The sequence below is a fragment of the Python bivittatus genome, unplaced genomic scaffold (genome assembly GCF_059951505.1).
Source record: "Python bivittatus isolate LINGU-HERP-01145 unplaced genomic scaffold, Pbiv_v1 ctg000840_np1212, whole genome shotgun sequence".
NCBI classification, from domain to species: domain Eukaryota; kingdom Metazoa; phylum Chordata; class Lepidosauria; order Squamata; family Pythonidae; genus Python; species Python bivittatus.
The window spans coordinates 48,042,876-48,070,326 of NW_028277113.1; the positions used below are offsets into that span (position 1 = coordinate 48,042,876).

At 39.1% G+C, this 27,451-nt stretch overlaps 2 protein-coding genes across 3 annotated transcripts; both read left to right on the forward strand.

Moving 5' to 3' along the window:
* Positions 1 to 1,747: 1,747 nt before the first annotated feature.
* Positions 1,748 to 4,306, forward strand: RRS1 (regulator of ribosome synthesis 1). The gene has a single exon (XM_088130822.1). It carries the CDS (start codon positions 1,837 to 1,839, stop codon positions 2,911 to 2,913), a length of 1,077 nt encoding a protein of 358 aa, XP_087986948.1. The 5' UTR covers positions 1,748 to 1,836; the 3' UTR covers positions 2,914 to 4,306.
* Positions 4,307 to 5,789: 1,483 nt separating this feature from the next.
* On the forward strand, positions 5,790 to 27,168 carry ADHFE1 (alcohol dehydrogenase iron containing 1). 2 transcript variants are annotated; one of them, XM_007426716.4, is made up of 14 exons: positions 5,790 to 5,894; positions 10,027 to 10,064; positions 16,056 to 16,099; positions 16,228 to 16,281; positions 16,981 to 17,135; positions 17,334 to 17,530; positions 18,177 to 18,254; positions 18,476 to 18,581; positions 20,869 to 21,021; positions 22,279 to 22,377; positions 22,609 to 22,687; positions 22,830 to 22,926; positions 24,720 to 24,877; positions 26,314 to 27,168. In XM_007426716.4, exons 1-14 carry the CDS (start codon positions 5,836 to 5,838, stop codon positions 26,395 to 26,397), a joined length of 1,401 nt encoding a protein of 466 aa, XP_007426778.1. In that variant the 5' UTR covers positions 5,790 to 5,835; the 3' UTR covers positions 26,398 to 27,168. The 2 variants fall into 2 exon arrangements, with proteins under 2 accessions (XP_007426778.1, XP_025021501.1); XM_025165733.2 differs by lacking the exons at positions 5,790 to 5,894; positions 10,027 to 10,064 and adding an exon at positions 10,297 to 10,472.
* Positions 27,169 to 27,451: the final 283 nt, after the last annotated feature.

Genomic DNA, 27,451 nt, shown 5'->3' on the forward strand with positions numbered 1-27,451 from the left:
GCATTGCAATTTTAAATACCATTATGTATAAATGCTAGCAGACACTTTCTAGATAAACTTAAAACTGAAATCCTCCCCTCATTCCAGCTCTACAGACAAGGAACCATAACTCTAAGATTCTTTTAAAATTATTATTATTATTAAGGTTTCAAAACATTGAAATTAATATGTGATATTATACAGTATATAAACTATATAACTATATTATTATTTCATTAAATGCTAAATTTTAAAGGGAAAAGCTAATCAATTATATAGTAAACTTTACTGTGAAGAAAAGAAAAAGAAAAACCTCTATACTACACTATCTAAAGGGTAGAAAATAACCAAAGAGTGGGGGAAAGAAAAAGAAAGGGAAAACACTCTTGAAAACAAAGAAGAAAAATGAAAAAAGCAGTATTTAAAAACAATAACTAAACAACAAATCAACCCCTGTATGTATGTATGTATGTATGTATGTATGTATGTATGTATGTATGTATATACACACAGAAATACTATCAATCTTCTTTAAAATATTGAAGTAGACCAACATAGGCACTGGTGTCAAATTCATTTTCATAATATTAATTCTTCTTATCATCCCTCTCTTAATATCCTCTTTCATCTGGGCAATATATTTTCAAATGTTCTTATCTACTAATCTGGATTTTTCCTGTGGGTGTACAGTAGCTTCTGGACAATATATAAACCCTAAACAGTTGTCAGAACATTTTTAGCATAATACCTGACTTACTCCAATTTATTTATGTGTTTATACCCAGAATATTAACCATATAACTGTACCTTCTACAATTCTAAGTAAAGATTTTGTATTTATTGGGGAAAAAACCAACTACGTCCAACATCTTATATTCAAATTCAGCTACACAAATTCTCCAAATTCCATGAGTTTGTCTCATTAGGCATGCCAAAAGTTCCAAAACCATATTAAAAATTAGAGGAGACAGACAATTTTAATTAGTGGTGAAGCACACCCATCAGTAATTGCATGAGCTGAAGGATTCATAGGAAAACTAAGCTTGCAACATTTGAATGCACCATTGGGAGACTTGAAAGAACAAGTTACAGATAGATTGTCATGGAAAAAATCTATGTAGTCGCTAGGAGTCGAAAAATGACTTGATGGTATATAATCAAACAATCAATCAACTTGCAAGATGGGCAGGAACTTTACCAGCCTTTAAAATTATAGTGATAATAGTATGACGCCAGCAGGTCCTTATAAGATGACAAAATCGTTCTGAAAGTGTTTCTACTTCAAATTTGTTTACCACTCTACAGTGATTCCATCTGGTCTAGGAACTTTTCTGTATCATCATATCAATACTATCACATACGTTAAGGATGCAGCCAAATCTCTGAAATTTCTGAAAAATTTATTATATTCAAATAACTCCGAAGATTCTGCAAGCTGGAGGCATGACATAGCACAGTGAAGATTAGTCTACAGAGCGAACCCATAAATCCTTTCAACCTTTTTTTTCCCCTAGGCTTTGTTATTCCATTTAAAAAATTACCAGGGCGATTACAGTAAATCCCTCATTATATTTTGAACTACACGAACCATTAAAAGAATGGGAGGCCCTTCCTTCAGTCATCTTCCCTAACAATGGAGGACTACATCCCCCAGGATTCCACAAGCCCGTTCTCATGAGACTATTGACAGCCGGGAGCACTAGCTTCCGACGTTTGTGGTATAAGCGCCCCGCGGAAGGCACATCCGGAAATTGCGTAGCTTCTCTCCGGAAGTAGTTTCTTCGACCTTTTCTAGGAGCCGGTGTGGGAAAAGGAAACGGAGAGCTCCTTTGCTCCACGTGCAGAGAGCTCGCGGGCATGGCTGCCGTCGTCGAGGGCTTGCTGGCGCGCGCCGAAGAGCGCGAGGCGGAGACCCAGCGCAGCGTGGCGGTGCATAAGGAGCTGGAGTTGGACTTCGACGTGGGCAACTTGCTGGCGGTGGACAAAAATCCGGCTCCGCGCGCCCTTGCGCGAACCTCCTCGGAGCGCGAGGCTCTCCTGCGCGCCTTGGCCCGGGATAACACTCAGTTGCTGGTGGGCCAGCTGTGGGCGCTGCCGTCGGAGCGGGTGGAAGGGGGCGCGGGGCCCGTGGTGGCCCGTCTGCCTGAATCCTCGACGCGCTTGCCCAGGGAGAAGCCGCTGCCCAAACCTCGGCCGCTCACCAAGTGGGAGCAGTTCGCGCGCCTCAAAGGTATCCGCCCGACGCGGAAGAAGCGCGGCACGCTGGTCTGGGACGAGGCCGCCAAAGAGTGGCGGCGGCGCTGGGGTTACCGCCGAGCCGGCGGTGATCCTTCCCGCGACTGGCTCTTGGAGGTGCCGGACTCGGCCGACCCGCTGGAGGACCAGTTCGCCAAGCAGCGCCAGGAGAAGCGGGAGCGGGTCGCGCGCAACGAGTTCAACCGCCTGCGGAACCTGGCGCGCGCCCACCGGGGCCGGGCGACGGACCTGCACCCGACGGGCCACCAGGATCGGGCCGAGCTGGGCCGCGTCTCCGCCCTTGCCCGCGTCTCCACCGCCTCCCGCGGCCGCTTCCAGCCTCGCCTTCCCAAGGAGCCCGCCGCCGCGCAGACCAGCACAGCCCGCGGAAAGAAGCGTCGCTTCGAGCCGCTGCTGGGAGACCTTGAAGGGGAGAAGAAGCGGCATCTGGAGCTGGCCCGCAGCCTGAGCAACAAGAAGCCGCCCCTGGACCTGACCCGTGCGGTCAACAAGCAGCTCCGCGAAGAGGAGGCCGACGCCGCCAGAGGCAAGGGCAAGAAGCGCGGGCAGCGGGGCAAGAGGGGTCGACGGCAGCAGCAGAGACCCGGAAGCGCCAGGGGCAAGAGGAGCTCGGGGGCAGGTCGCAGAGGGAACCAGGGGGGGCCTGGAAGCCTCAGCAGCAAAAGGAAAAGAAAATGAGCCTTCGTTGGATGGGGTTGCCATGCTATCCCAGCTAAACAGCAGACTGGAACAGTTTTCTCTATTTCATATGAGGCTACAATAAAAAAAATATTGTTGAAATTTATTCTAACTTGACATTGGCCTTTAACCCCCACCCCCCCCCAAACGTTGTGGAGCATGACTAAAGAGTGTATAAAGACTTAACTAAAAAATGAGCAATAAATAAAGATGTGGTATAGATAAAGCTACCTTTGGGAGAATCCACTTGAAGAAACTGTCATATTAGATGTACTGTACAGACAGATGCCTTTATTGTGAGTTGGATTGACTGAATGTTCAAAGAATAAGACTGCAAAGGAGTTGAAATATAAAGTCCTAACATGCCGTGTTTCTTTTAAATGAGAATTGAAATGGACACTTCTCAGGAAGTGAGCTGCAGTGCTACTTTTCCTGTATTTCTTTCATGTGTGTCTGAATTACAGTATCCCCATTGCCAGTGGGGACAAAGGCAGATCACTAGAACAGTATTGGGTTGACTTGATGGTAGCTCTGACTCTTGTGTATGTGTTACAGTGTTAAGTGCACATACAAAAAAGTAGAGCTTGTCTCACCAAAATACTGTTTTCATCACTTTGACAATGTGGATCCTGCTTTTAGCAAAATTGTGGATTCTGGATTGGGGCATGTGTGTGAATATATATATTTGCCCACTGTTCTTATAGCAAGATTGGGGACATAAACCTCTGGCTTCCTTCTGCAAGTTGCTGTTTTTCTGCTGTTCTTAGCAGCAGGGAGTCATAAAATCTTGAATTTGATCACCAGGACAGAAACTTCTATCTCCTTCCCAACAAGCCCAGCTTTATTAAAAACATGAATGTGCTCCTTCATATGTTAAAATCACAAAGTGGTTTACAGGAATATAAAATCTATTAAAAAAAATATTAGATGGAGTTAATGGTTGGGAAAGGTTAACATAAAATGCTATGTTTTTAAAAAATGTGCTGAATGTGTTTAATCCAGAGTAGCTATGTTTTTGATTTGAGTTTTGGCAGGACATGTTCCAGGAACTTAAGGAGATGGAGTTTATATTTACATCATACTATAACTAAATTGCTGGGTTCATATCTCCTTTGAAGACTAAAACAGATTCCAGACTTTTGAGGGCAAATAAAATTTGTTTTACACTTTTTCAAAAAGGCTAATGCTTAATTTGAATTTAAGTGAAACATAGTATAAGAAATACAGATATTTAAGCCCTTAATTTCTACTTTTATTCTTTGAAATAGAATATTCTTTGAAAATGCTTTGAAAAATCACATCTTATGAATTAATCTTGAGGTTATGGTGTTTTTGTTCACCAGAGCCTAAGAACTGTTTTTTTAAAAAATAATAAATTATATCTACAAAGTGATTAATGATAGTTATACAACCTTGCTGAGATTCTATCTGGATCTATATTGCTCATTAAACATGGAATCTAGGATTGGTCATATATTTAAATACTAGTAATGCCTTTTAAATAAACTCAGAGGACACAGGTCATTCCCCTAAACACAAAAAATGGTACTTTATATGATACTTTTTTTTACCCAGTTTGTTTTGTTACTTAAAAGAATATATTATGTCATACATCAAAAATGAAGTGTCTGCTCTATGGAATTAAGAATGGTGGGTGGCATTTACCTTTTTTTTCTTAATTAGATTTGTTATCTTGCCTTTTTTATATATAATTCAAGGCAGCAAACATACCTAATACTGCTGTCTCCTGTTTTCCCCACAACAACAACCCGGAGAGGTTGGTTGGGCTGAGAGTGAGTGACTGGCCCAAAGTCACCCAGCCGCTTGTGTCAGTTTTAACTTATTTTGTGGCAAATTGGGATTCTTTGGGAAAAATGAGGGGTACCAATACTGCTTGCCATTTTTGTATTAGGAAATTGGTGTTTTTAAAGCCAACTTTCATGTACATTATTTATTTGATTTTTATTCCACCTTTATACCCAGAGAGTATATATCATTTAAGAACAGTAAATAACCTGAACAGAAAATGCTTTCTATTACTGTAGAAATGCTAAAAACACTGCACATGCCACAAGCAAATATATAAGATAATTTAAAAGTAACAGAGGGCTAGACAACTGGCAATACAATTTCCAGGCCCTATATTATCCCCAGATGCAAATCAGCCCCTTCTATGTATGGACCTAATTCTTTGCATGAACTAAGAAGCTAAGTCTGCAGCTCCAATGAACACAAGATTTTGTTACCGCAACATGCATACCAATGCTTAACCATGGTTTATGTAACCCAGTTTTTCTGGGGCCACACAGCATAAGTGTCAGGTTTAGCCCCAGGAACTCCAAGAGACAGTGCAAATTCAGTTCAGCTGTGTTTATTAGCTACAACCTCTAGCAAGAATCTCCCCGGACTGAACCCCAGCTCCCAAGCCAGCCAGCCACCACACCGTGAATTCCTCAGGGAGGTGCCAGCCTTATCCTCTTGAAGTTCCCATGCTCTTGCGGTGAACTAAGAAAATCTTGTCTCCCTGAGCCTGCCTTCATAATTCCATTCCATCACAATAAGGAACTATATGAATCATAAGGACAGCCAGCAGGCTGAGTTCACAAAACATGGTCTGTTAAAATATGGCTGGCTGGTTTGTGTTTCAGTATGTCATGGTAATGTAGTCAGTGTCAGATAAGAGATCCACCCATTAGGTCTAAAGTTCTAAAATGTCCAACAGGATGAAAAAGAAGATGAATGCATCATTGCACTCTTCCTGACCTTGGAGATTCCAAACCGATTCCGACTCTCAGCGAGTTGCTACAGTGGGTTACCCGCCAGAGGAACAGCTATTTCTCCCTTTCCCTTTCTGTTTACGCAATTTCTCCTAACTTCACTTTCCCATCGTCCCTTGCTACCCCAAGCAGGGCTGCAGAAGTCATGGCAGGAGGAGGACGCGAGAGGGTGGCTCGTTTGCTGAAGCAGCTGCAGCTGGCAGCGTGAGTGTTTGTATCTTTCTCCGTTTCTTGCTTCTTAATGGGAGCATCTGGCAAAGGCAGCCTGGCTGACTTTCCACAAAATCTGAATCAGGCTCAGAAGTTTCGATTCTTTGTGGTATTAGAAAAAACAACACCACACCAATCCTTCCTTGTAAGAAAATACTTGACAATTCTACAGGTCCTAAAGCCAAGTTGAGGGATTGTTACCTTTGGAAGTTGTTACTCGAATTTACTTATTTCCATCTAGAGTCCTGCTAAGAGAAAGACAAACAGAATGCTAGAATCTCTTTCAAAAGGTTGTTTGATCAAGCACAGAAGTGGACTTTGGTGTGTACTGAAAGTGAGCAGCAACGCATGGAAATGCTTGAGTTTACAAATGGAAACAAAACAGTTTATTTAATACTGTTCATGTACTGGATGTGTATCTACCCTTCTGCAACATATATACTCTGGATAGTAATGCAGCATTTCTGGGAGGAAATGCAATATTGAAATCTAAAATATAGTAATTAAAATGCCATACCAATATTTTTCAGTGAAGAAAAGTAAAGCCAGTTAGTAATAGTTCAGTGTAAAGATATATTTCCTTAGGTGGTTTTCCCTCCCCTTTTTTAAAAATATAAATAAAACATAACTGATGTAAACATTTCTTTTGGAGGAGATTGATACATTTTAACAAGAACTGTATAAAAAAAATAGGCAAGTATAAATGGACTAGAGAAAGTAGATAGGTGTTAACATGAGACACTTATCCATAGTTATTAAATCCAATTTTTGGGGTTGATACAAAATTACAGACCATGAATTAATCTTTATTGTATAAAATGTTTAAATTGCCTGTTTTTAAAGATTCTAGGTAGTGCACAGGTGCAGCAGCAACAAGCCAATGCAAAATAATAAATATCTAAGAATAGAGTAACTTTGAATACAGTAACTTTAGATGATTATACACACACACACCATTATAACTAGTTAACAGTGACAAATCATGCATCAGTAGCTTTTCATCAATCAGGACCCAAAGGCTTTCTGGAACAGCTAATTTTTTAAAGCTTCCAGGCAACCATAGTAGGGGGGATGGACTGTTCCAGAACACAGAAGCTCCCACATGCCTGCTTTGAGACCCTTCTCTATATACTTCTCATTAGGTGGGAAGCTTCAGTAGGCATTCTCTGTTCACTCTGATTGGCCTACAAGAAGGTAGACAGACCTACCCTCCAGGTTGCTGGGAAAATTCCCAGGCACTTCCAGAAAACCCTCTGGATCCCTCAAGTACCAGGCACTAGCCATCAAGTTAGTTATCCTTCTTAAAGAGGCTTGTGGCTTCTGTTAACCCCATAGTCATGAGGAAATTATTTGTGCATGACAAGAAACTGATGGAAATGTCCCACAGCATTGATCATGTCTCCTCTTATCAGCCTTCCCAGGTGGGCCAGACAAGAAACACAAACAGATGAGCTAATTCTACTTTACTGTAAGGGCTACATTAACAGAATCTTGCAAGTCTGAAAATACAAATCTCCCACCATCTCTTTTACCACCTGATAAGTTAGGGAGGTTCCTTTCTGAGTTTCTTTCTCTGTCCATTATGCAGCTGCAGGCTATGCCCCCTCTTATCTGATCATTCCTTAGGCAGCCTCTCTTCTCCCCATCTCCCAAGGTCATTCTCACATACCATTACACATCTGCTCCAAGATGAAGAATAGGTCTAATGTATGGCTAGCCACATGGGTTGCGCCTGGGTTGACCTGGAACATGCCTTGGTTGGCATCGCAGTTATAAATTCCCAAGCTGCATCTGGGAGGTTAAAAAAATCACCCAGGACTCATAGAACCACAGTTTGTCCCTCTGACCTAGCTTTGCAACAGCTAGAGACTCCTGGTGCAAAGTTACTAGTCTACCACCATAGCCACCACTACTACCCTGCCTTGGAGTTGAGCCTGATGCACTATTTGAAACCAGGTTTGATAAATATCAGTGTGGGAGAGTTCCTCATCCAGTGAGGTCTCAGATTTGCTTTCTTATCCACAGTTATACCATGAGAGAATTTAGATTGATTATACACCGATTCAGCATTCAAGAGCACCCAAGGCAATGTGGGTGCCTGGCTCATGAGATGTGGGTACAGAAAGAAATACGTTTCCAATTCCTTTCCCTGGAACAGTATGCCCCCCCCATCTTCATCCATACTTCCCTCTGCCAATCACTACTGTTATTCTCCCCTTCATCTCCTTCTCCCTGCGCTTTTATATTTCCCCGCTTGCAATCACCAAGCCTGCAGACAGATCACACAATTCCACAATTCACTACGCTTGGCAGCTATAATTCAACATCACACACCTCCCAACCTTCTCAAGAAGCAAGTTAGCTTTTCCTGTCTTCCATCTACTTCCACTTCTGTTTATGCCTTCCTCCCTTCTTCCAGTTCTCCACTTGACTCAGCATTTGGGATCTGGAGGCAGGGGGATTCCCTCCCTATTCTCCCACTGCAAAGAGTGGCCCTCTTCACCAGTTCCCTGCCTCTCACTCAGGGATGAGATGATTTTCTCCTCTTTCTCCTGTGTGGCTGTCTGCTCACTGTTCTCTTGGCCAATATAGAGTTCCATACAGTCCATCCTGGGCAGCACAAGGGGCATTCAGCTCTTATTTCCTCACATTCTCATAGCAGCCTGCACAGCCAGCTATTTCTGTATGACCCACAAATTAGCAGCCACATAGTAACCTTGATTTTGTTGTAACTTTCAGCTTCCTTATATTGTCCATTTCTCTTTCCTCCAATATTGTGCTCTCCTGTCTGATTTTTGAAACTATCTTAACTTTCGTTCCGTCCTCCTCCTCTTTCCCATCTTTTATTCTTCTTTCTTGCATCTCCAAGACCAATGGCCATGCTAACTGTTAATTCACTCCTTCAGCTATGCCAGCCAAGAGGGGGTTGAATGATGGCTCTTATGGCTCCCACACTCAATCCCTAGATTTAACACTAGCAGTACCCTGGACGACCTAGACCCTTACTTTGGGCTCACTCAATCCTCCAGACTACGATGTCAGTCCTCGCCACCTCATGATGGAATATGGAGTTTGTGGGAGCCAACCAGTTGGATCTTGTAAAATGAGGCCTCTGGTGTTCATTTTCCTTCTTTTGATATCAGTATTTTAAATCTCCTCCTTTCCAACTTTAATTCAATCCGACAAACTCACCAGGTTTCTCTTTTCTTCCTTTTTAATGCTGCTTTTTGTGCTTTGTGGATTGTCAGCAAATAGTCTTAGGCAAGCCAAAAAGTGCAGGAGGGAGCCTGTGCCTTTTTCCCAATCCACCCAAGTATGTTTTGGAGGGTTGGGAATGTGATTTCTGAAGTGATTCTCTCTCTGCTCACAGGTTTGCTGTTAAAAATAACAGTTAAAGAATGCAGTCCGCAGGGGGATAGTGGAGCACATGCATATAGTGAAGCTCCCAGTCCAAGCTCTGAATCACTAAAATGTGTGAACTAGAGAACTACCTGTCCTAGAAAATGGCTGATGATGCATTCCTAAAATGCTCAATAGGTAATAATTCCATGGAGCAAACATCTTAACATTCTGCTGTGCAGCGAAGTCCTGAGTATACTTGCTAAAAGACCGCTAACAGTTAATTCACTTTGAAGTAAGCAACTATAATATCAGATGAAATTATAAGCACCATTACTTGTAAATAAGCTCCATGTCAGACAATGGAACTGTTCAGTAACCATGGTTAGGAGGGCTAGGTAAAATCATGAAACCTACTCTTAGCCTTAGAGTGGGGTGCTCAGAAAGATTTTTAAAGTCCAACAATTTGTTGATTCTATGACTAATTTAGAAAATAAAGGTAAAATATAGCAAAAATAAATTGCCATTAATAGATGTAAGAAATAACTGGGTATGAAATCTTACACTGCAAATGAATATAAATTGCTTCATTTTTAAGACCTGTTTAAATTACATTCAGATTAGACTGTGATATTATACAATTATTGGCATTTCAATAAAAAATAATTGCCACTAGGTGGCAGAACATGCTTGTGAATTAAAGCTACCGGTTATTTCTATATACAAAGTTGATATTCCCTCTCAATACTTCATTACAGTAATCATTTTTCTTTATTCTTTTCAATAGATGCACGTGTCCGGCTCATTCTCACACTTACAGTCAAGGTGAACTGTGATTTTGTTTGTGTATCTATGTCAGCACATTAATTATTCTCTGTTCCAAGGTCTCCAAATATTAAATGTCTATTACATAATTGTTTACCAAGTAACCAGGTCAGTGTATTTTTCAAGAGAGTCTGCAGAACAAGGAGTTGTTGCTAGCATAATGCCAGCGAGTCCTTGCACTGGGTCCGGTGCTGCTTTGGGATCTTTACGTCTGGGAACAAGGCCTGTCAAGAAGACCTGGCCTTATTAGGAGAGAGTGCTTTTCCTTCCATGTGGTCAGTTCTCTAATAGATAGCAGATTTTGGTGAGCATGCACAGTATCAAAGAGTTTTGGAGAAGGCGCAGGTTGGAGTCTTAGAGCATATATCTCTTCATTTGAGTCAAAACTGAGGAAAAGAACCCTCTTCGGTAAGTCATAATTAGAAATTCATAAGATGGAATAGGTGTAGGATGTACTAGCTCTGTTCCCTCAAATGCTGTTATTTTTTATTATTAAAATAACAGCATTTATTATCTGTTTTGTTAAGCAAAACTTCACGTGACCATGCCAGACTTACAACATCAGTTCCACTGTGGTCATTAAGCAAATCACCCGCAGTCATTAGCGAGACATCACGTGACCGCAATTTTACTGCTGGTTTCTCCATTGACTTTGCTTGTCGGAAACCAGCTGTGAAGCTCACAAATGCCATTCACGTGACCTGGGAGATGCTGCAACAGTCCTAAATGTGCACCAGTTGTGAAGTGCCCAAATAGCAATCATGTAACCGTGGGGATGCTGCAACAGTCACAAGTTTGAGCACCAGTCGTAAGGTTATTTTTCAGCGCCATCGTAACTTTGAACGGTCACTAAATTGGGCAGTTGTTAACCAAGGACTACCTGTATTTATTACTATCAGGATTCTGAGGGATTTAGAAGTCCATTGCTGCAAGACACTTATGCTCCAACTTATGGAGAACAGTGGAGTTGGAAAATAAATATGTGTGTCTCCATTGTTCTACTTGATTGCAGCTGCATAGTTATAGGATACCTGAAGTGGCATAGACATTCATTTGCTCTGCTCCTTCATTTTAGATTAATACTTCACCCAGAGTGTTAGGTTTCTAGCTGCCTCATATCATGAATTTTTATATAGAGATTTAAGTTTTTAATTTCAAATCTATAGTTTGAATAAATCTGTTAGGTTACTAGTATTTTAAATAAAAAATATTCATATCTATATATTGTTGCAAAGAAAAGGAGATATCATGATTTATTTTATTTTGTCCAGGTAGAAATTGGAATTAGACAAATGTAGACTAATTATTTATATTATCAATACATGCACATGTACAGATTAATTAAACAGGCAGCATGAAAACAACCAATCAATAGTTGTACAAATCAATTATTCAGCTATAGTATTTGCTTGCCATTTGCTAAATTTGATTTTGGATATACAGCTTAATTTACATTAGTTTGCCTAGGGTCAATATCATGCAGCAGTGATACTGAATTATCTATGATTCACCTCTTTGGGAATCTGTTCCATAAGTATGATATATCTAAAATTGCTAGTTATGTATATTGCATTGTATTAGCAGTAAAACCTCTGGCACTGATAGATTGATTGAACTGCATAGCAAATATTTCAGATGCTCAGCAAATTTGGAATATTTGTAGTTCAGCTTCACTGACGGAAGTAAAAGCGATCATTTGGCTGAGATTAAAACATCATGCAAATACTAGGAACAAGAATACATATATAAAGAGACTAAGGATTAAGAAAAGGTCACAAGAGACTAGGATGATAAGGTTCAGGAAGCTCCAAGACCAAGCAGCTGAAGAAATGTGAAGAACAGACACACAAGTGAGAAATCGGCATGTCAGAGTTGTAAATAATGGAAGAATAAATATATTATGGGAAGAAAGGATTTATGAACACCAGAATAGGCAGCTTTGAGTCCATGGGCCCAAATGTGCCCATGAATGCTTTCTTTAAGACCCATCAGGTTTGGTATAACATCTGTCATTTTATTATTTTTTAAAACTAAAATTAATGGGAAGCTGTTATGTTGTAAAATGAAGTGCCAACCTCTGATATTATTTTTTTTCCAGTAATGTCTCTGGGACCTCTACATTATTTTTATTAAGCAGTGAAAATAGTGTGTAGTTGCAAACTAGTGTCTTGTTTGAAAAATGTGCCCATCCGTCCAAAGAAAAAATTAAGCAGGAGTGGTATTGAGCATCCTGAAGTTGTAGACCCAAACTGAGTCTCACCAGCTTGACTTTCTAGAAATGGTGTTTTATGAGTGGCAGATTATTTATGAATACAGATACTAGCCTCCATATGTTGACTATTTTGTGAGAGCACTCACAGTGTGTTTTTAAAATTCCAAATATTTGTACTGGCACAAAAAGTTTGTATGTCCTTGTTCTAGTATATAGGGTGCACTAGGAGAAAATGAGAGTGTTAGAGGATCTGATTAAGAAAGGCCAAAGGAAGTAAGACACACTAGTTTAAATATCTGAAGAAATTGCTGACTGGGATAGGGAGTTAAAGAAAAAATCAAAGAGTTATAGAGCACAGCAAAAAAGTTCACAATAGGCCTATCGCAAAGTTCCACATTCTAAAGTTTTGTTAGAATCTTTGAATGGCTTAACTTCGTAATCCATTTAGAGCATTTTGATTCCTGGGCAGGTTAGAAGCCTGAGGGGGGGAGGGAAGACTTAATTTCACACTTTGATTGGAGCCAAAGGGCTGATTCATCAGCTCTATGATTCTAGGAAAATAAACTCTGGACATCCTGAGAAAATATAGAATCACTTCGTATGAACTGCGTCATAATATTTGGGGCGGGGGGGGCAGCCATTTGGCTTTGTGCTTACCATGCTCATCTCTCAATCAGTGAATAACCTAGGAGCACCTAATTCTATGGCAGTGGTGAAGCTAAGAAAATGTGGGTTCAATCAGTGTATGGATGAGATCATTCAGAGCCATATATAAGCTGCTTAGAGGAGGAACAGTACATATACATCACAGTAACTCTAGTTTGATCTATGTATTTTGAATTATATAATTAATTTGTTTATTTGCAAAATTTCTATTCAGCTTCCAGTTTTAAAAAGCCTCAAAGCAGTTTACAATTAAAACAATCAGTTCAAACAATAAGAGTAATTGAAGCTGGTCATTTACAAAGCAAAACTTGCTGGTTATGAAGGAATCCAGGGGGTATGTTAGTTTTCTCTTACCTTTTGCTCTTCCTGCCACTTTGCATATTTTAATGGAAAAGCATTCTATACAAATTTCAGAAAATAAATATTAAACCACAGTGATAAATGAGTTGGTAAAAGAGTAGCTTTATTGTGAATCCTCTTTGGGAACCATTCTATGTTTCATGAATATGCCTGTTCCAAAGGAAACAATACAGTATAATTTTCCAAGTCCAATAAAGTCTCTAACAAAAGCTTAACTCTGCCAAATAATATAACAGCAGGATTTCTATTGTACCATCCAAAGAAAATAGTGGAAGTGGCTTGGACATGTTGTTGGGGTGTCAAATTAATTACAAAACTACCGCAGACTCAGACATTAGGGGAAGTCAACTGTGAGCAGAACTGGGAAGAGAAAGCGTAATGAGCAGCCCAAGGAGAGTAGGTCTAAGTGTGAATAGAGAAAACAAAAATGTTTCTAAATATATTTCTGTAGTTAATTATTAGGATCATTACTTCAGTGTACCTCAAGGTATCAGTAGGGTCATTATCATGGATTCACTGATTGGCCATAAATTCAGAAACTAAATATTGAATGCAGCTTCCAGACAGAAGAAGTGGTTAAACAAGGGAACCAATATCTTACTTTTTGTATATGGGAGAAGCTGGATTGTTTGATTCCTCCCTCCCTCCCTCCCTCCCTTACTCTGTGTGCTGCACTTGGAAGGAAATTATGGGTGGCTTGGCTCTAGACTTAGCTAGAAATCAAAATGAGTAACCGGGTTATTATTAAGGTAAGTCCCATTTTTTCAGTGGGTCTACTCTAAATACAGCTAAGTCTAAGTCCAATAATAATTACATATTTGGAAGGGGAGTCCAGAGGGGAGAGAAAAACAAATCCACTCTGCCTGGAACATAACATACCCCAATACAATGTTAAGCCAGTTCTGCTTAATTATGGCATATAGTTTACAAGCAGTGGACTTGTGTATGCTATTCTATCATTGTCTCCCCAATGCGTGCACACACACACACTTAGCATGGTCTTTGTAAAGATTCTCTTAATTTAAATAAAATTAAATGGGAGGTTGGCAGTCTGCAAAGGGCTAGTCTTAGGTCCACAGGCACTCTTAGAATTAAAATAGTACCTAAAAAAGCTGCATCCTTGGGGTATTAGAGGGCAACCAGAGAATCAAAAAGAGATGGTAGGGAGTTATGCCAGTTTGCCTTTTGGTAAATGCTTGCTTTGTGATTGGAAATGCCTTTTATGATGGCTGCTATATGAGTGGACAAGCTCTCCCCCCCCCTCTTATACATTATGTGAGAATTCATTCATTCATTCATTCATTTATTTATTTATATAGCCGCCCATCTCACACAAAGTGTGAGAATAGCCACAACATGCTCTCAAAATCCAAAATGTGTTCACCAGATGAAAATATCTTGGGCTAACTAATGGGATTAATGTGAAAGTAATAACTATGTTGGAAACTGGGCTCTTAGTTTGTTGCTTCCTAATATGTCAGAGCCTGGATCCAGGTCAGTTGATGGTTTCCTGTTCCTAATCTCTTATGAGGAGAATGATAAAGGTACAATTTTCAACATATTAATTTCTGCTTGTGGGAAATGCCAGATGGGAATCATGGGACACTGTCCTTGAGTGCTTTGCTCGTTCTGCTTGCAGCTTTGGGAGGCTGCAGGCTGAATAAGTCAGAATTCAAACACACTCAGGACTGCTCAGAGTGCCAGTGGTTGTGTTGCTCAACCAGAATAAGAATAGTGAGTGAAATTAGACTTTTTATGGAAAGAAAGCTTTTCATCATGTAAAAATAAACTGTTTAAAAGAAGTAAACCTCTCTAGATCAGATGGTAGCATGTATACTTTTGAAAATGAAGACGAGGGCACAATTCCACTGAGACTAAGTAATGGTCTCGTGATATTTTTGGCCCCTTTGCTTCAGCTTTAGTTTTAGATCAATAAGTTTTGTGAGGTAAGTGGACAATTGTTGCTTATGAATTTTTAGGAATAGTCTCCAAACTGCTGGGATACTATCGATTCAGTTATGACCAGGTACCTGGCATCACAATCTCCCCATCCTCTCACTTTATATTTAAAGTAGTAAGATGCAATTCTAATTGGATTTGTTTTTTTAATATAATTTTATTAAAAATTTTAAAAACAAGAGTAAAAAGTAACACAAACTAAAATAAAGAAGGAAAAAGGAAAAAGGAAGAAATAAAAGAGAAAGAGAAAGTGCAAAAAGAAAAAAAGAAAAAAGTAGAAGAAAAATAGAAAAGAAAGAAAAAAGATATAAAGAAGTGGCTTCCGATCTTCTTTACAGCAGTTATAAGTACAATTGTAGATTTACCTCTTTCTCTAAAGTTACATCATGACTCTCTTCTTTCTATAATCTATCTAATCATCAAAACCATAGATCGTACGTTCATTTTTTTCTGTTTTACCCAAAAGTTCATAAAGGGTCAATTGCAGTTGTATTTCTGAAGGGCTGGTTTATATGTGCCAGTAATAATTTCAGAAATATCTGTTATGATTTACTGCCTGTAGCTGAAATGTGTTCACACAGGGGTGTCATTCACGTGAACCGATGGCCCCCACCCTACAGATGTCTCTTCAGTTTCCAATGACAGGAATGGCATTTTATAGCATTTACCTTCATCTCTGTGGTGAAATCTTTAAAACATTATGTAAACCCAAATGTCCATTCAAGTAGAATTTCTGTCGTTTTCCATAGGTAGCTAAACAGCAGGCTAAATCCAATGTGTCATTTTTGTTCTAGGTACTAAAGACATTGTTTTGTCGAAAACGGACTATGCCTTTGAGGTAAAGACAGTGAATAAACTGCTACTTATTGAATGGCACACTCACATTGGTTATATTAAGAAGTAACTTTTGTGGGCATGCTTCCATAAAATATTTTTACTGAAATGTATTTTTCTTGACTTTTCCAGATGGCTGTTTCCAATATCCGATATGGAGAGGGAGTTACTAAAGAAGTGGGAATGGTATAGAATAGTTTTTACATATTTCAAGAAAGTAGTTACTTAATTCTTTTTGAGGGGGAGGAAGAATTTTACATGCATTGTGACTACATCACATAAAACAGAATTATTATAAAGCATCCTGTGTCTGCCATTGTTTTTGGCTAGGTTAGCTAAGGATTGCAAGGTTTGAAGTCCAATACATATGGAGACCCAGGCTGGGGAACGTTCCCTCGGGTTTTTGCAGTCAAGGAATTAACCATTATACTCAGAGATGTCAGTTTATATACTAAGGGTGATCTCAGTTTTCTGAGTACTAATCCTGTACTGCATAGCCAAAATAACTACATGTATGCACAAGAGGAAATAGTCCACAAGCTATAAAATTTAAGAAAAGGTTCTAAAGACTATAAGTGCTCAGTAGATACTAAATGATATGAGGAAATAAAGCTGAAAATGAGGGAAAGAACTTGATGAGACTGAAGTATTGGTAATCCTAAGTGATAGTTTTCAATTCTGAACTATTTTGATTTAGATCCAATTTCTCAACACAACTGTTCAAGACTAGATTTTTCAGGAACGCAGCTTCCTCAACTGGTGCCTTCCCAGATATATTGGGACTACACATAAAATATTTAGCATTTTATGGTGGAAGGTCATTTTCAAATTTGTCTTTTTCCCCATTCTCCCTCTTTGTTTTAACTACTTTTTCATTTACTATAGGACTTGCAGAATTGGGGTGCTAGAAAAGTTTGTGTGATGACAGATAAGAACCTCTGTCAGCTCCCTCCCATGACAGCAGTGTTGGATTCTCTGACAGTCAATGGTATAAACTTCCAAATATATGATAACGTAAGAGTGGAGCCCACAGACCAAAGGTATTTATTGTCTCCTATGTTTGTGCAGCCTATGGTTATAATTAGGCAGAGATGAAGAAGCTGTGAACTCCAGATATTGCTGTACCATGACTCCTAACCTGGGGTGGGGGGTGGGGATAAGCACATTATGATACTTCACAAACTGTGAGTTGGAGAAGTGTAAAATACTGTAAATAGAAATGATTTTTTCATTTCAAGTTTCCTAGATGCCATTGAGTTTGCCAAAAAGGGGGAGTTTGACTCCTATGTTGCTGTAGGTGGAGGTTCAGTTATAGATACTTGTAAAACTGCTGATCTCTACGCATCGAGTCCAACATCAGATTTCTTAGATTATGTCAATGCTCCTATTGGAAAAGGCAAGCCTATTACAGTCCGCCTCAAACCTCTGTTAGCAGGTAAGGAAAAGCCTCTGGGCTGGGGGGTTGGCTGTAAAACAATAGAGCTTGTATGATAGGCTTGAATTCTCATATCATTACTTGATCTGGCTTTGTAAACTGCTTGGATAAGATGCTCTGAGCTATTTGGGGAAATCACACCAAGAAAATACACTCACATAGCTAGAGAACCTGTTCAATAATAACAACAGATACTTTTCATTATAATGGGGTATTCTGCTCAAATTACATTTTTTCCTCTCCCTCTTGTTTTGCAATGATTTTTTTCCCCCTAGCTTTCACCATTTTTTCCGCAGAATGATTCTACATAATGACATTGTATTGTTCCAAGGCAGCTACTGGGGCATAACATGGCAGGTGACAACCTTTTATAGGCTGTTTGATAATTCACCAAAATATCCTAAGAGTCCTTCTGTAATTTTATTGTCTGCACAATTAATTGGTTGGCTTACTGGTGAGTGAATAACTTGTAGTCATCTATGTGCTATTGGATTCCAGGTGTAGCTGCTAGAGTCTTTGGGGGATTATAGCCATAAGCGATCAGTACCTGAAGGGCAGCACATTCCCCACCTCTGATGTATCATGTTGTGTGCACAATGATGTGTAGCTGGGGATACTATTAAATTTAGTTTGCTCTTTTCCAAAGTACCTACAACAGCTGGAACTGGAAGTGAAACCACTGGAGTTGCTATTTTTGATTACAAAGAACTAAAAGTAAAAACTGGTAAGGGTTGTACATATGCATATATTTTTATTTTATATTGCCTCTTAGCTTTTTTTAAAGCTTCTTTTCTGAAATGTTGTCTAAATCTCAGTAATAATCTTAATTACTTGAAAGTTTAAAATGCATTGCATGGTCTAATTAAATCATTTCAACTATTATTGCGAAGACTATTTGGAAAGCTCTTATTTCTAAGTATGCATATATTTTTTTTCCATATGTAGGAATTGCTTCTCGATCCCTTAAGCCTTCTTTGGGTATTATTGACCCATTACATACTCTCCATATGCCAGAGCGAGTGGCAGCTAATAGTGGTTTTGATGTGCTTTGGTAAGTATGTTTCATACAAATTTTTGTAGATTTCCTTTACATTAGATAACTTCACATTTTGGGACTGTGGTGTGATGGAATTAGATAACTTACATTACATTAGATAACTTCACATTTTGGGACCGTGGGGAGACAGGAAGAAGACCCTCAGCCTAGGCAATGGTCTGATAAGAGGCAGCTCAGTTGGCAAGTGGGGGAAAAGTATGGGAAGTGCTTCAGAAGGGACCGTCCCTAGTTTTCTCGAAACTAAAAAGAGAGGAGGGGAAAAATACTTTCAGTCTTTCAAGATTCTATTTAATGTAACCTTAACATAAAGATAGGGCTGATACTCCTGGTAGTACTTCTTGTCTGAAGTACCCCAAAGGGCTAACACATGGGGGCTAATGGGCACATTTGAATGTCTTTAAATGTCTTATAAAACAAATGAAAGTCAGTCTTAACATTACTGTTCTAATGATCTAATAGCCATATCTTCTTCTTTTAGAATCCTGAATTGACATATTAATAGATCATTCTCAGCAGCCTCATCAAACTACAGTTTCCAGAATTAACTGGGATAGATCATGATCATAAGGGGTTATAATGTTTTTAAAAATTTGGTGTTACTTGGATATACTGTTTCAGTGTTTTCCAGTTGTCAGTACGATGACAGTAACTTTTCCACATCTCAACATGGCCTGACCCAAAAGTCCTCTGGGATATTGTAACATTTCTGGAGTCCACAAAAATTATTTTCTCTAAGCGCCCAAGACTTCATTAGATAGGATTCTAATTATTTCAACTTTATTGACTAAACTAACCTTCCTTCCCCAACATGACACTCAACTACCCAAATTCCCTGGCCATCATGGTCTCTACTGCCATGTTGACTAGAAATTGTGGGATTTTAAATCCCAACACATCTGAGGTTGCCAGACTAGCATAAACTACAATATACTGAGCTTCACTCTCTATTAATCAGATTTCCAAAAACTTCCATAACTGCTTTTAACCAGAGTTTCTGAGGGATAGGCTATGAAATGTGGTGATTTCTCTAGACTTTTCCTTTTCCTCAGAGGCTGGGGTCAGTCCATGTGATGCTACTCGGGTCAAAAATTGAATTGGGCTGTAACCTGTGCATAATTTCAGGATACCTACATAAACACATACAAAATTGGAGATACATCATGTTTAGCTTGGCCATGTCCATATAAAACATAATCTTTCTTCTTAAATCTCATTCTTCTTGGGTGGAAGGGCAGAAAAAGTGTGCTAGAATCTCCTGTGATCACTGGGAGGTAGCAACCCAATTTCAATATAATTTGAAAGCAAATTAAAGGAATTAGAGAAAACCTGTCTATAAAGTAGCCTTTGCCTTCAATATGATTCAACAAGGGAGAATAACACACTTGAATACACATACATGCAGACACATACATACAGACCATAGATTGTAAGGTGCTGAAAGCAAAGCAGCAGTGAAGTGTCATAAATGTGCATCCTTCCTAAAGAAGGGGGGGGGGGGGTTCTTCCCCTGCCTCTCCTTAAGGAGGAACACACATTTGTGGGTATAACTCCTGCCTTTTGTTTTCTGATTGGGAAGCTGATTTACTGTCTTACCACCTGTCTCATGGACTGCAAACTGCAGCAGGGAGAACAAAACTGAATATCAGTGGAATAGGTTGTTTTTCTCTTGGGTACAGTTTGTACATTCAACAGGTTGGTGTTGAGGCTCTCAGATGGGATTATGAAGCCTTTTGCTTTTACCTTACATACAAGCAAGTTAGTCATATTTAGCTGGAAATGAGGTCTAGTTTTTTGCCTTGTTAATTACAGTTCCAGCTGTAGTTCCCTGCTATTCCATGCAATCAGTTAGCAGTCTCTCTGAGGACAAAAAGGTATGATAAGTAGTCCATTGGGCGCCCTCAGGAGAGACCCTGTTTATCTTTTATTGACTCATGCTTCAATTTCTTTTGTTTAAATTAACCCTAATGAGTTATGAGGGAACATTTTTGGGCCTAAGAAAGCATTAAAATAAGCACTAGGAAAACATTCATCCTCTCATAACAAAACCCTAAATGTAAAGAAGTTTATTGGTAGCTCAGTATGATACATGTCTTTTGTGACATTTGGAAAATAGTTGCACTAAAACTAAGTACTAAGATATGTTAACTGCATAAAAAAGGAGTCAGGAACAATCACTGATCCTTTGTTTTCCAATAAAATTGATTTGCAAGTCCTTATAGGAGAAAACCCATGAATCCAGGTTCTTATGTATTTCTCCCCACTTCCCCATTCAACCTGCCAGCCATGCTCTCGAATCCTATACTGCTCTTCCCTACAACCAGCGCAGCCCCTGTCCTTCAAATCCAATGAACCGGCCAGCTTATCAAGGAAGCAACCCCATCAGCGACGTCTGGGCTGTCCATGCATTACAGATCGTTGCTAAATACTTAAAGAGGTACAGGTCTTCAAATGACCTTTTATTCCTTGTATTAAAAAGTGTTCCTTTTTACTGTTCAAATGAATGCCTAAACTTTGAATGGCAGAATCTTACTGTATTGCATGGATTTTTAAGTCCTGTATTATTCTTCAATGGTAGCAAATAATAGCAAAGAGAATTAATAATTTGTCAGGTTGTTACTTCCTGAAATAAGTTTATAAAGAGCATATAAAGCGGTTTACAGTAATATAGTGCTGCCAGATATGTTAGACTACAAATCCCGTTGTTCCCAACCAGGTGTTTGAGGAATTGTGCAGGGCATCAGATTATTGAAAGACTGGCTATTACAAAGCCTAGCTAAGCAACTCTGACACATCACAAAAGTTGGATACTTGCAGTACTCCTCACAAAGTAAGAACACAAACCTTTCATGATAGTAAAAAATTAACGTGGAACAAATGCAATGGCGTCATACTCTGGGAATCATAGCATCTGCCATCGTCTGCTATGACCAGTAGCAATAATTTGATTGTTTGTCTTCTATCCAGTCTTGCCATCCAACAAGGATAATCAAAGACTTAATATATATACATTCTGAAAGGCATTGTAACTGGATATGTATATATAATGAAAGTCTTCTTGATCAAGATAGTTTGAGTTTCTCCTCCAACATGTGCATTTTGAATATTGATGTTGGTAGGCCTTTCCAACTATTCCATGCTGTCATGGCCTTTCTTCAGAGAATGAGGAATGTAAATGACCTTTCTTTGCACTCTTCAAGGATTTCTTGAAAAATTCTACCAATATATGTAGATAGATGTACAAGCACCCTCAGTTCACTGTATATAAAATAGATGGGATCTTTCTTTCATCTGTTTTCTGACAAAATGAAAACCCAAGAAGCTGTCTGTGTAGATTAAATTGTCTGTCTGGTCTGCTGCTGTCCATTCTTACTTGCAGAGTATTTCCCATCATAAGCTACCTAGCAGCACTAGGGCAACCAATTACCCTCATTCCTACATAGCAAAGCTATTCTGAGTGGAGGTGATGGAGTTGTAGTCTGACACAGCTGGGAGCCACCAGGCTGGGAAAACTGAAGCTGGATTTTACTTCATGGAAAGCAATATGCTTGCTGCTAAGCTACAACCAAATGGTTTACTGTCTGTGAAAAACTGAAGGAACAATAACCTGTTAACACTTAACATACTATAAGAACTTGCCTTCTATATGTGAACATACCTGCTTCCATGGATAAAATATTGTTATTATGGGCAGAGCCATAAAGAACCCAGAAGATCGAGAAGCAAGATTTAACATGCATCTGGCAAGTGCTTTTGCTGGCATTGGGTTTGGAAATGCTGGTGTACATCTTTGGTAAGCTGAGCACAACATTTTTATTTGCATCATTATTAAAAGTCCCTTTGGCACAACTGAAATGAAAACAAATTTGGGCTGAGAGGATTGGGAGGCGAGGCATTCACAGATCTTTTTCTTGCACCTCTTCTGGACAATTACGTGATTACCAGCTTGTATCTCTCCAAATAGTTTACAGGATTTCTTTATTCTGTAATTCTGGTACTAATTAAGGTTCTTTGTTCTCTCTAGCCATGGCATGTCTTATCCAATTTCCGGTTTGGTGAAGAATTATAAAGCAAAGGATTATAATGTGGATCATTCTTTAGTGGTAACAATTTAATAAACCCATTAGCCCTTGGTCTATAATGATATACGTACGTTTGTTACTGTGATTTTTCAGTGAATTTCTCAATGATTATCAGTAATATGAGTTGCCTAAATAAAATGTGCTGTGCTTTGCTTTCCTTCAGCCACATGGTCTTTCCGTCATCCTCACCTCTCCAGCAGTGTTTACTTTCACAGCACCGATGTGTCCTGAGCGCCATTTGGAGGCTGCCCAAATCATGGGTATGAGTCTGTCAATAAAAGGCATATATTTTTTTTTTTTATCTTTCAGAGAAGATGGAGACAATGTTTGCCCTTCCCGGCAATTTGACTTTGGAAAATGCTGATGAAATGAAAAAGCTCTTCTCATTTAATTTGGGGGATACTGGAACTGGCATAAGGAAGTTTGCAGGCTTAAAAAAAAAACTTTTTTATCCCTGCCCATCACTTACTAATAGTATTTCCTACAGTGACTAGGTACAAGCCGCTCCTCAGCCTGAATGAGAAGTTAGCAATGGGTGGGACAAGTGATGAGAAAAAAGCTTCGGAAAAGTAAAACTATACAACTTTAATTAGGTTTTAGGGCTGTCACTCAATTTCTTAGACTGACTGACATTGAGCACCAGGCAGTACAATTCCAGACAGAACTGAACACTCTTTAAGTTGCATTTTGATATCAGAGCAGAACAGTCTTCTATGGCTACTACACAATTGCTTCAGCAGAGTGCCTGCTACACATGAGGCTTCCTTGTAAGCTAGAACCTTGTATGGTCATGGTTCCTTGTGCTGAATTATATATGGGAATATATTGCTTGAATGGGGCTATTCAGTCCATACTAGGGTGGGGAGAGTTTTAAATGATTTGTTGATTTATCCCTGAGGAAGAAACAATCACAATATTGATGACAGAAATTAGCCTGATCAACTCTGATGTTATATAAAGGCATTCCATTTGTTTTGATTGCAATGCCTTAAGACAGTGTTGTCCAAACTTGGCCACTTTAAGATGAGTGGACTTCAACTCCCAGAATTGAAGTCCACTCATCTTAAAGTGGCCAAGTTTGGACAACACTGCCTTAAGAGGATGGCTGGATCAGACCAATGGCTCATTCCATTCAGCATAGACAACCAGGTATATTCAGGAAGCTCACAAGTAAGATGGGAAGAGAATAGCCCACTTCCATTGTGCTCCGTAGTGTTCCCCACATTTTTAAAATATGCTGAGTATGAATCTGGAAGTAGATGCTAGTGGCTCATCCTCCATGAGTTTGTCCAGTTCACTTTTAAAAGCATTTAAATTTGTGGTGGCCACACATCTCCTGACAGCATTGAACTTCATAATTTAACTGTATGCTGCTCTTTCATGTGCATATCAGAAAGTTTAGTGTGAGCAAAGTACAGGAGACACAGGCCTCCATCTTGCTTTATACTGGTATTGATCTTGACTTAGCTTGCCTTGGTAGAGAAAAATAAGACATGAAAGAACATAGGTCAAATGAGAAAGGGGAAAAGAACATTAATTTGAAAATGTTGACAGGAATTAGATCTAAATTAAATTAGTTAGAATTAAATTCTCTAAAGTTACAGAACAAAACCACAATGGAATTTAAATGTGGCCACTCTTCTAAACAAGGCTTTGCCAGCCATCCCTGCTCACAGACCACCTTCCCAGCTGCCATTATCCCCAGCTAGCACAGCCCATTAGAATGATACTCTAAAATATCTGGAGAGCTTTAATTTGGGTTGGGGAGCTTCCAAGTGATGGATCTTGCTAAACACAAAAATGGCAGACAAACTATTTTTCATAGCACCTAAGGTGATCTCATATTTTGTTCCCCACTTTAGCTCAGGCTGTATTTTTTCAACCACTTTAATTGAGAAGTTATTTCATGACCTTTATGTTGATGTTATTCTCAGAATAATAACTGCTTTAAGGGTCTGTAGGTGTATGTTGATGAAGTCAGGATATTCAATATTATGATAAGTTACAAAACTATTTCTTTACAGACTCGATGTTTCTTTTCTTTTTATTTTAGGAGCTAACACCAACAATGCCAAGATTAAAGATGCTGGGCTTATTCTGGCAGACACTCTCCGAGAATTTTTATTTGATCTCAATGTTGATGATGGCTTAGCTGCCCTTGGTTATTCAAAAGCCGATATCCCTGCTTTAGTCAAAGGCACCCTGCCTCAGGTAGGACAGATTGCAAGACTGAGATATTTTTATCTCTGAAAATAACCACCAGGTCATAACTGGTCAGATTCCCATGCTGGCTCTGGTTTCTAGGAGTTGCATTCCCATCACATCTCAGGGGTTCCAGGAGGAAAAGGCTGTTAGAAGAAATTAAAAATATCTATTTTTTGTTTCCTCTAATAGCAGACTATAAACAACAAGTTATTGGAGGGGAAAGAATCAGCCATTTATTTTTATTTTGCAGAAGTTCTCTCTCAAAGAAGTAGGAACTTTGTAAAAAGAAAAAAAAGTAGGCATTATTTGAATGTTGCTTATGCAGGAACTTGTAATGATAATGAAACTTATTCTCAGAAAATGGCTGTCCCATTGCAACAACATTTGATTCACAAACAACTGTGTGTATGTGTGTGTGGTTTGAGTGAAGATATGGGGGGAAAAACATGAAGATACTACTTGTTGTACCAGGCACACAGGTGGGAAACCTATAGCTCTCCAAATGTTGTTGGACTCCATCAACCATCACTGTTGATCACTAGCCGTCTGCCTTGGGATATTGAGTGCTGTAAGCCACTAACATGTGAAAGGCCTCAAATTCCCTAAACCTATTAACTATGGTGTGGGTTTGTGGTTGTTGTTTTTGCTGTTTCCATATCAGCCAATTCTGACAATCAGACTGGTAGTTAAGTTTTGCTAACATGAGACAGGATCTCAAGATCTTCTGTAGGACAGATTCAGGTATTTTTCTTTTTTTTTTCTATGCCATGTATAACACAACTTTTTGAAACTTTCCACAGTCTCAGAACAGTTCACAACACTGTCCATATTTCCAGTGGACATACAGATCAGTTACATAGCTCTTTAGACCCAATGTAGGTGTCTGTCTGTTCAGCACAAGCCTAAAAGGAACAGCAATATAGCAATCTAACATTCAAAAAGAGTATCTTATATTCATTAGTAATAGCAACAAGCATTATGAAAAATTACAGAGAGTAACAATATAATTAATGAATTTAATAAACTATTGATAAGTGACCTATCAGCACAATGAGGCACATTAATACACTTCTGTCCCGAATCATCTTTTCCTTTCCTATGCTTTCTTTTTCTCCACCTTTTGCATCATCTGCCATGATGTCATAGTGGACCTGCTGAAACCAGAGTCCTGGTTTCTCTATTTACTCAAAACTAACTTCCACTGAATTAAAAAGGACCTTATTCCAAAATAAGTATTTATAAGACTGCAGCTTTAGTACTGGAATACCAACATCACATACAGTATCATAGAATTATGGAATGTATATTAGTAGGATTACTTCACAAGGCAAATTCTCCAATAAAGTTCTCATTGTGCCAGATCTTATCTGTGGTGTATATGCTACTTAACTATTGATCTTGCCTAGATCTTTACAGAATATATTTTCTTTTTCTCACTATAGGAAAGAGTGACTAAATTATCCCCTCGCCCTCAAACAGAAGAAGAGCTATCTGCTCTGTTTGAAGCATCTATGAAATTATATTAATTTAGTTCTGCTTTGTTTTTTGTTTTTTGGTGGTGTTGTTTTTTTTACTTTAAGCAATGTTTTCCCAATAACATTTAAGGGAATGAAGCAATTCAAAATATTTATTTCAAAACAGAATGATTCAATTCAAAATATTATATGGAGGTTGTATTTTTTAATGTTATTTCCTATTAAATGTTATAGCATTCATGTTTATTTCTACGCATGATTGTAATTGGGGGTATTCGCATTTCATTCACTAGTGATCACTGGAAGTAATCATTAGTGATTTTATCTTCTGAGAACACTGCAGTAATGAACTTTCTGGTTTGCCATTTCATTATCTGTACAACTGGGTCAAGCAGGGATACAGGAATAAAACTTTTACAAGTTCAAAACATCCTGTGCGTATAGCCCTTTCTCTTCAGAATTCCCATTCAAACAAAGATGCTTTGTAGCTTTTATGATTGCCTTGAATTCTTGGCTCAGCAATATTGCTGCCCACTGATTTTATACTAGGACTGTTTTATGGTAGTACTGTATATTGGTCATGGGTCTGAAGGTCAATCTATTGCTTATAAAAGAAGATGGCAGAGGAGGAAATGGCATTAGTGAAGGAAGACTTTCTGTCCACTAGGGCTACCACATCTGGTCTGCAAACATTAGATTAGAGCAAAGGAATTGAGGAAACTCTTAACTCCTTGCTGCCTTCTAGTGGTTGTCTGGATTTTTTCAACCCAGATCCAGTAGCCCCAGCTTCTACCCACAGGGTAATAAAATAATATATAAGATACACTGTAATATGTCAATTGTCTTTTTTTTGTGGGGGGTGCCTTCAAGTCAGTGTTGACTCCTGGAGATTGCCTGGACAAGTCCTTGCAGTTTTCTTGGTAAGATTTCAGAAGTGGTTTGTCATTGCCTGCTTCCTAGGGGTGAGAGAGAGTGACTGGCCCAAGATCACCCAGATGGCTTTGTGCCTAAGGTGGGACTAGAACTCACAGTCTCCCAGTTTCTAGCCTGATGCCTTAACCACTACACCAAACTGTCTCTCTGTCATAGCTCCTTAAAGCCTTTT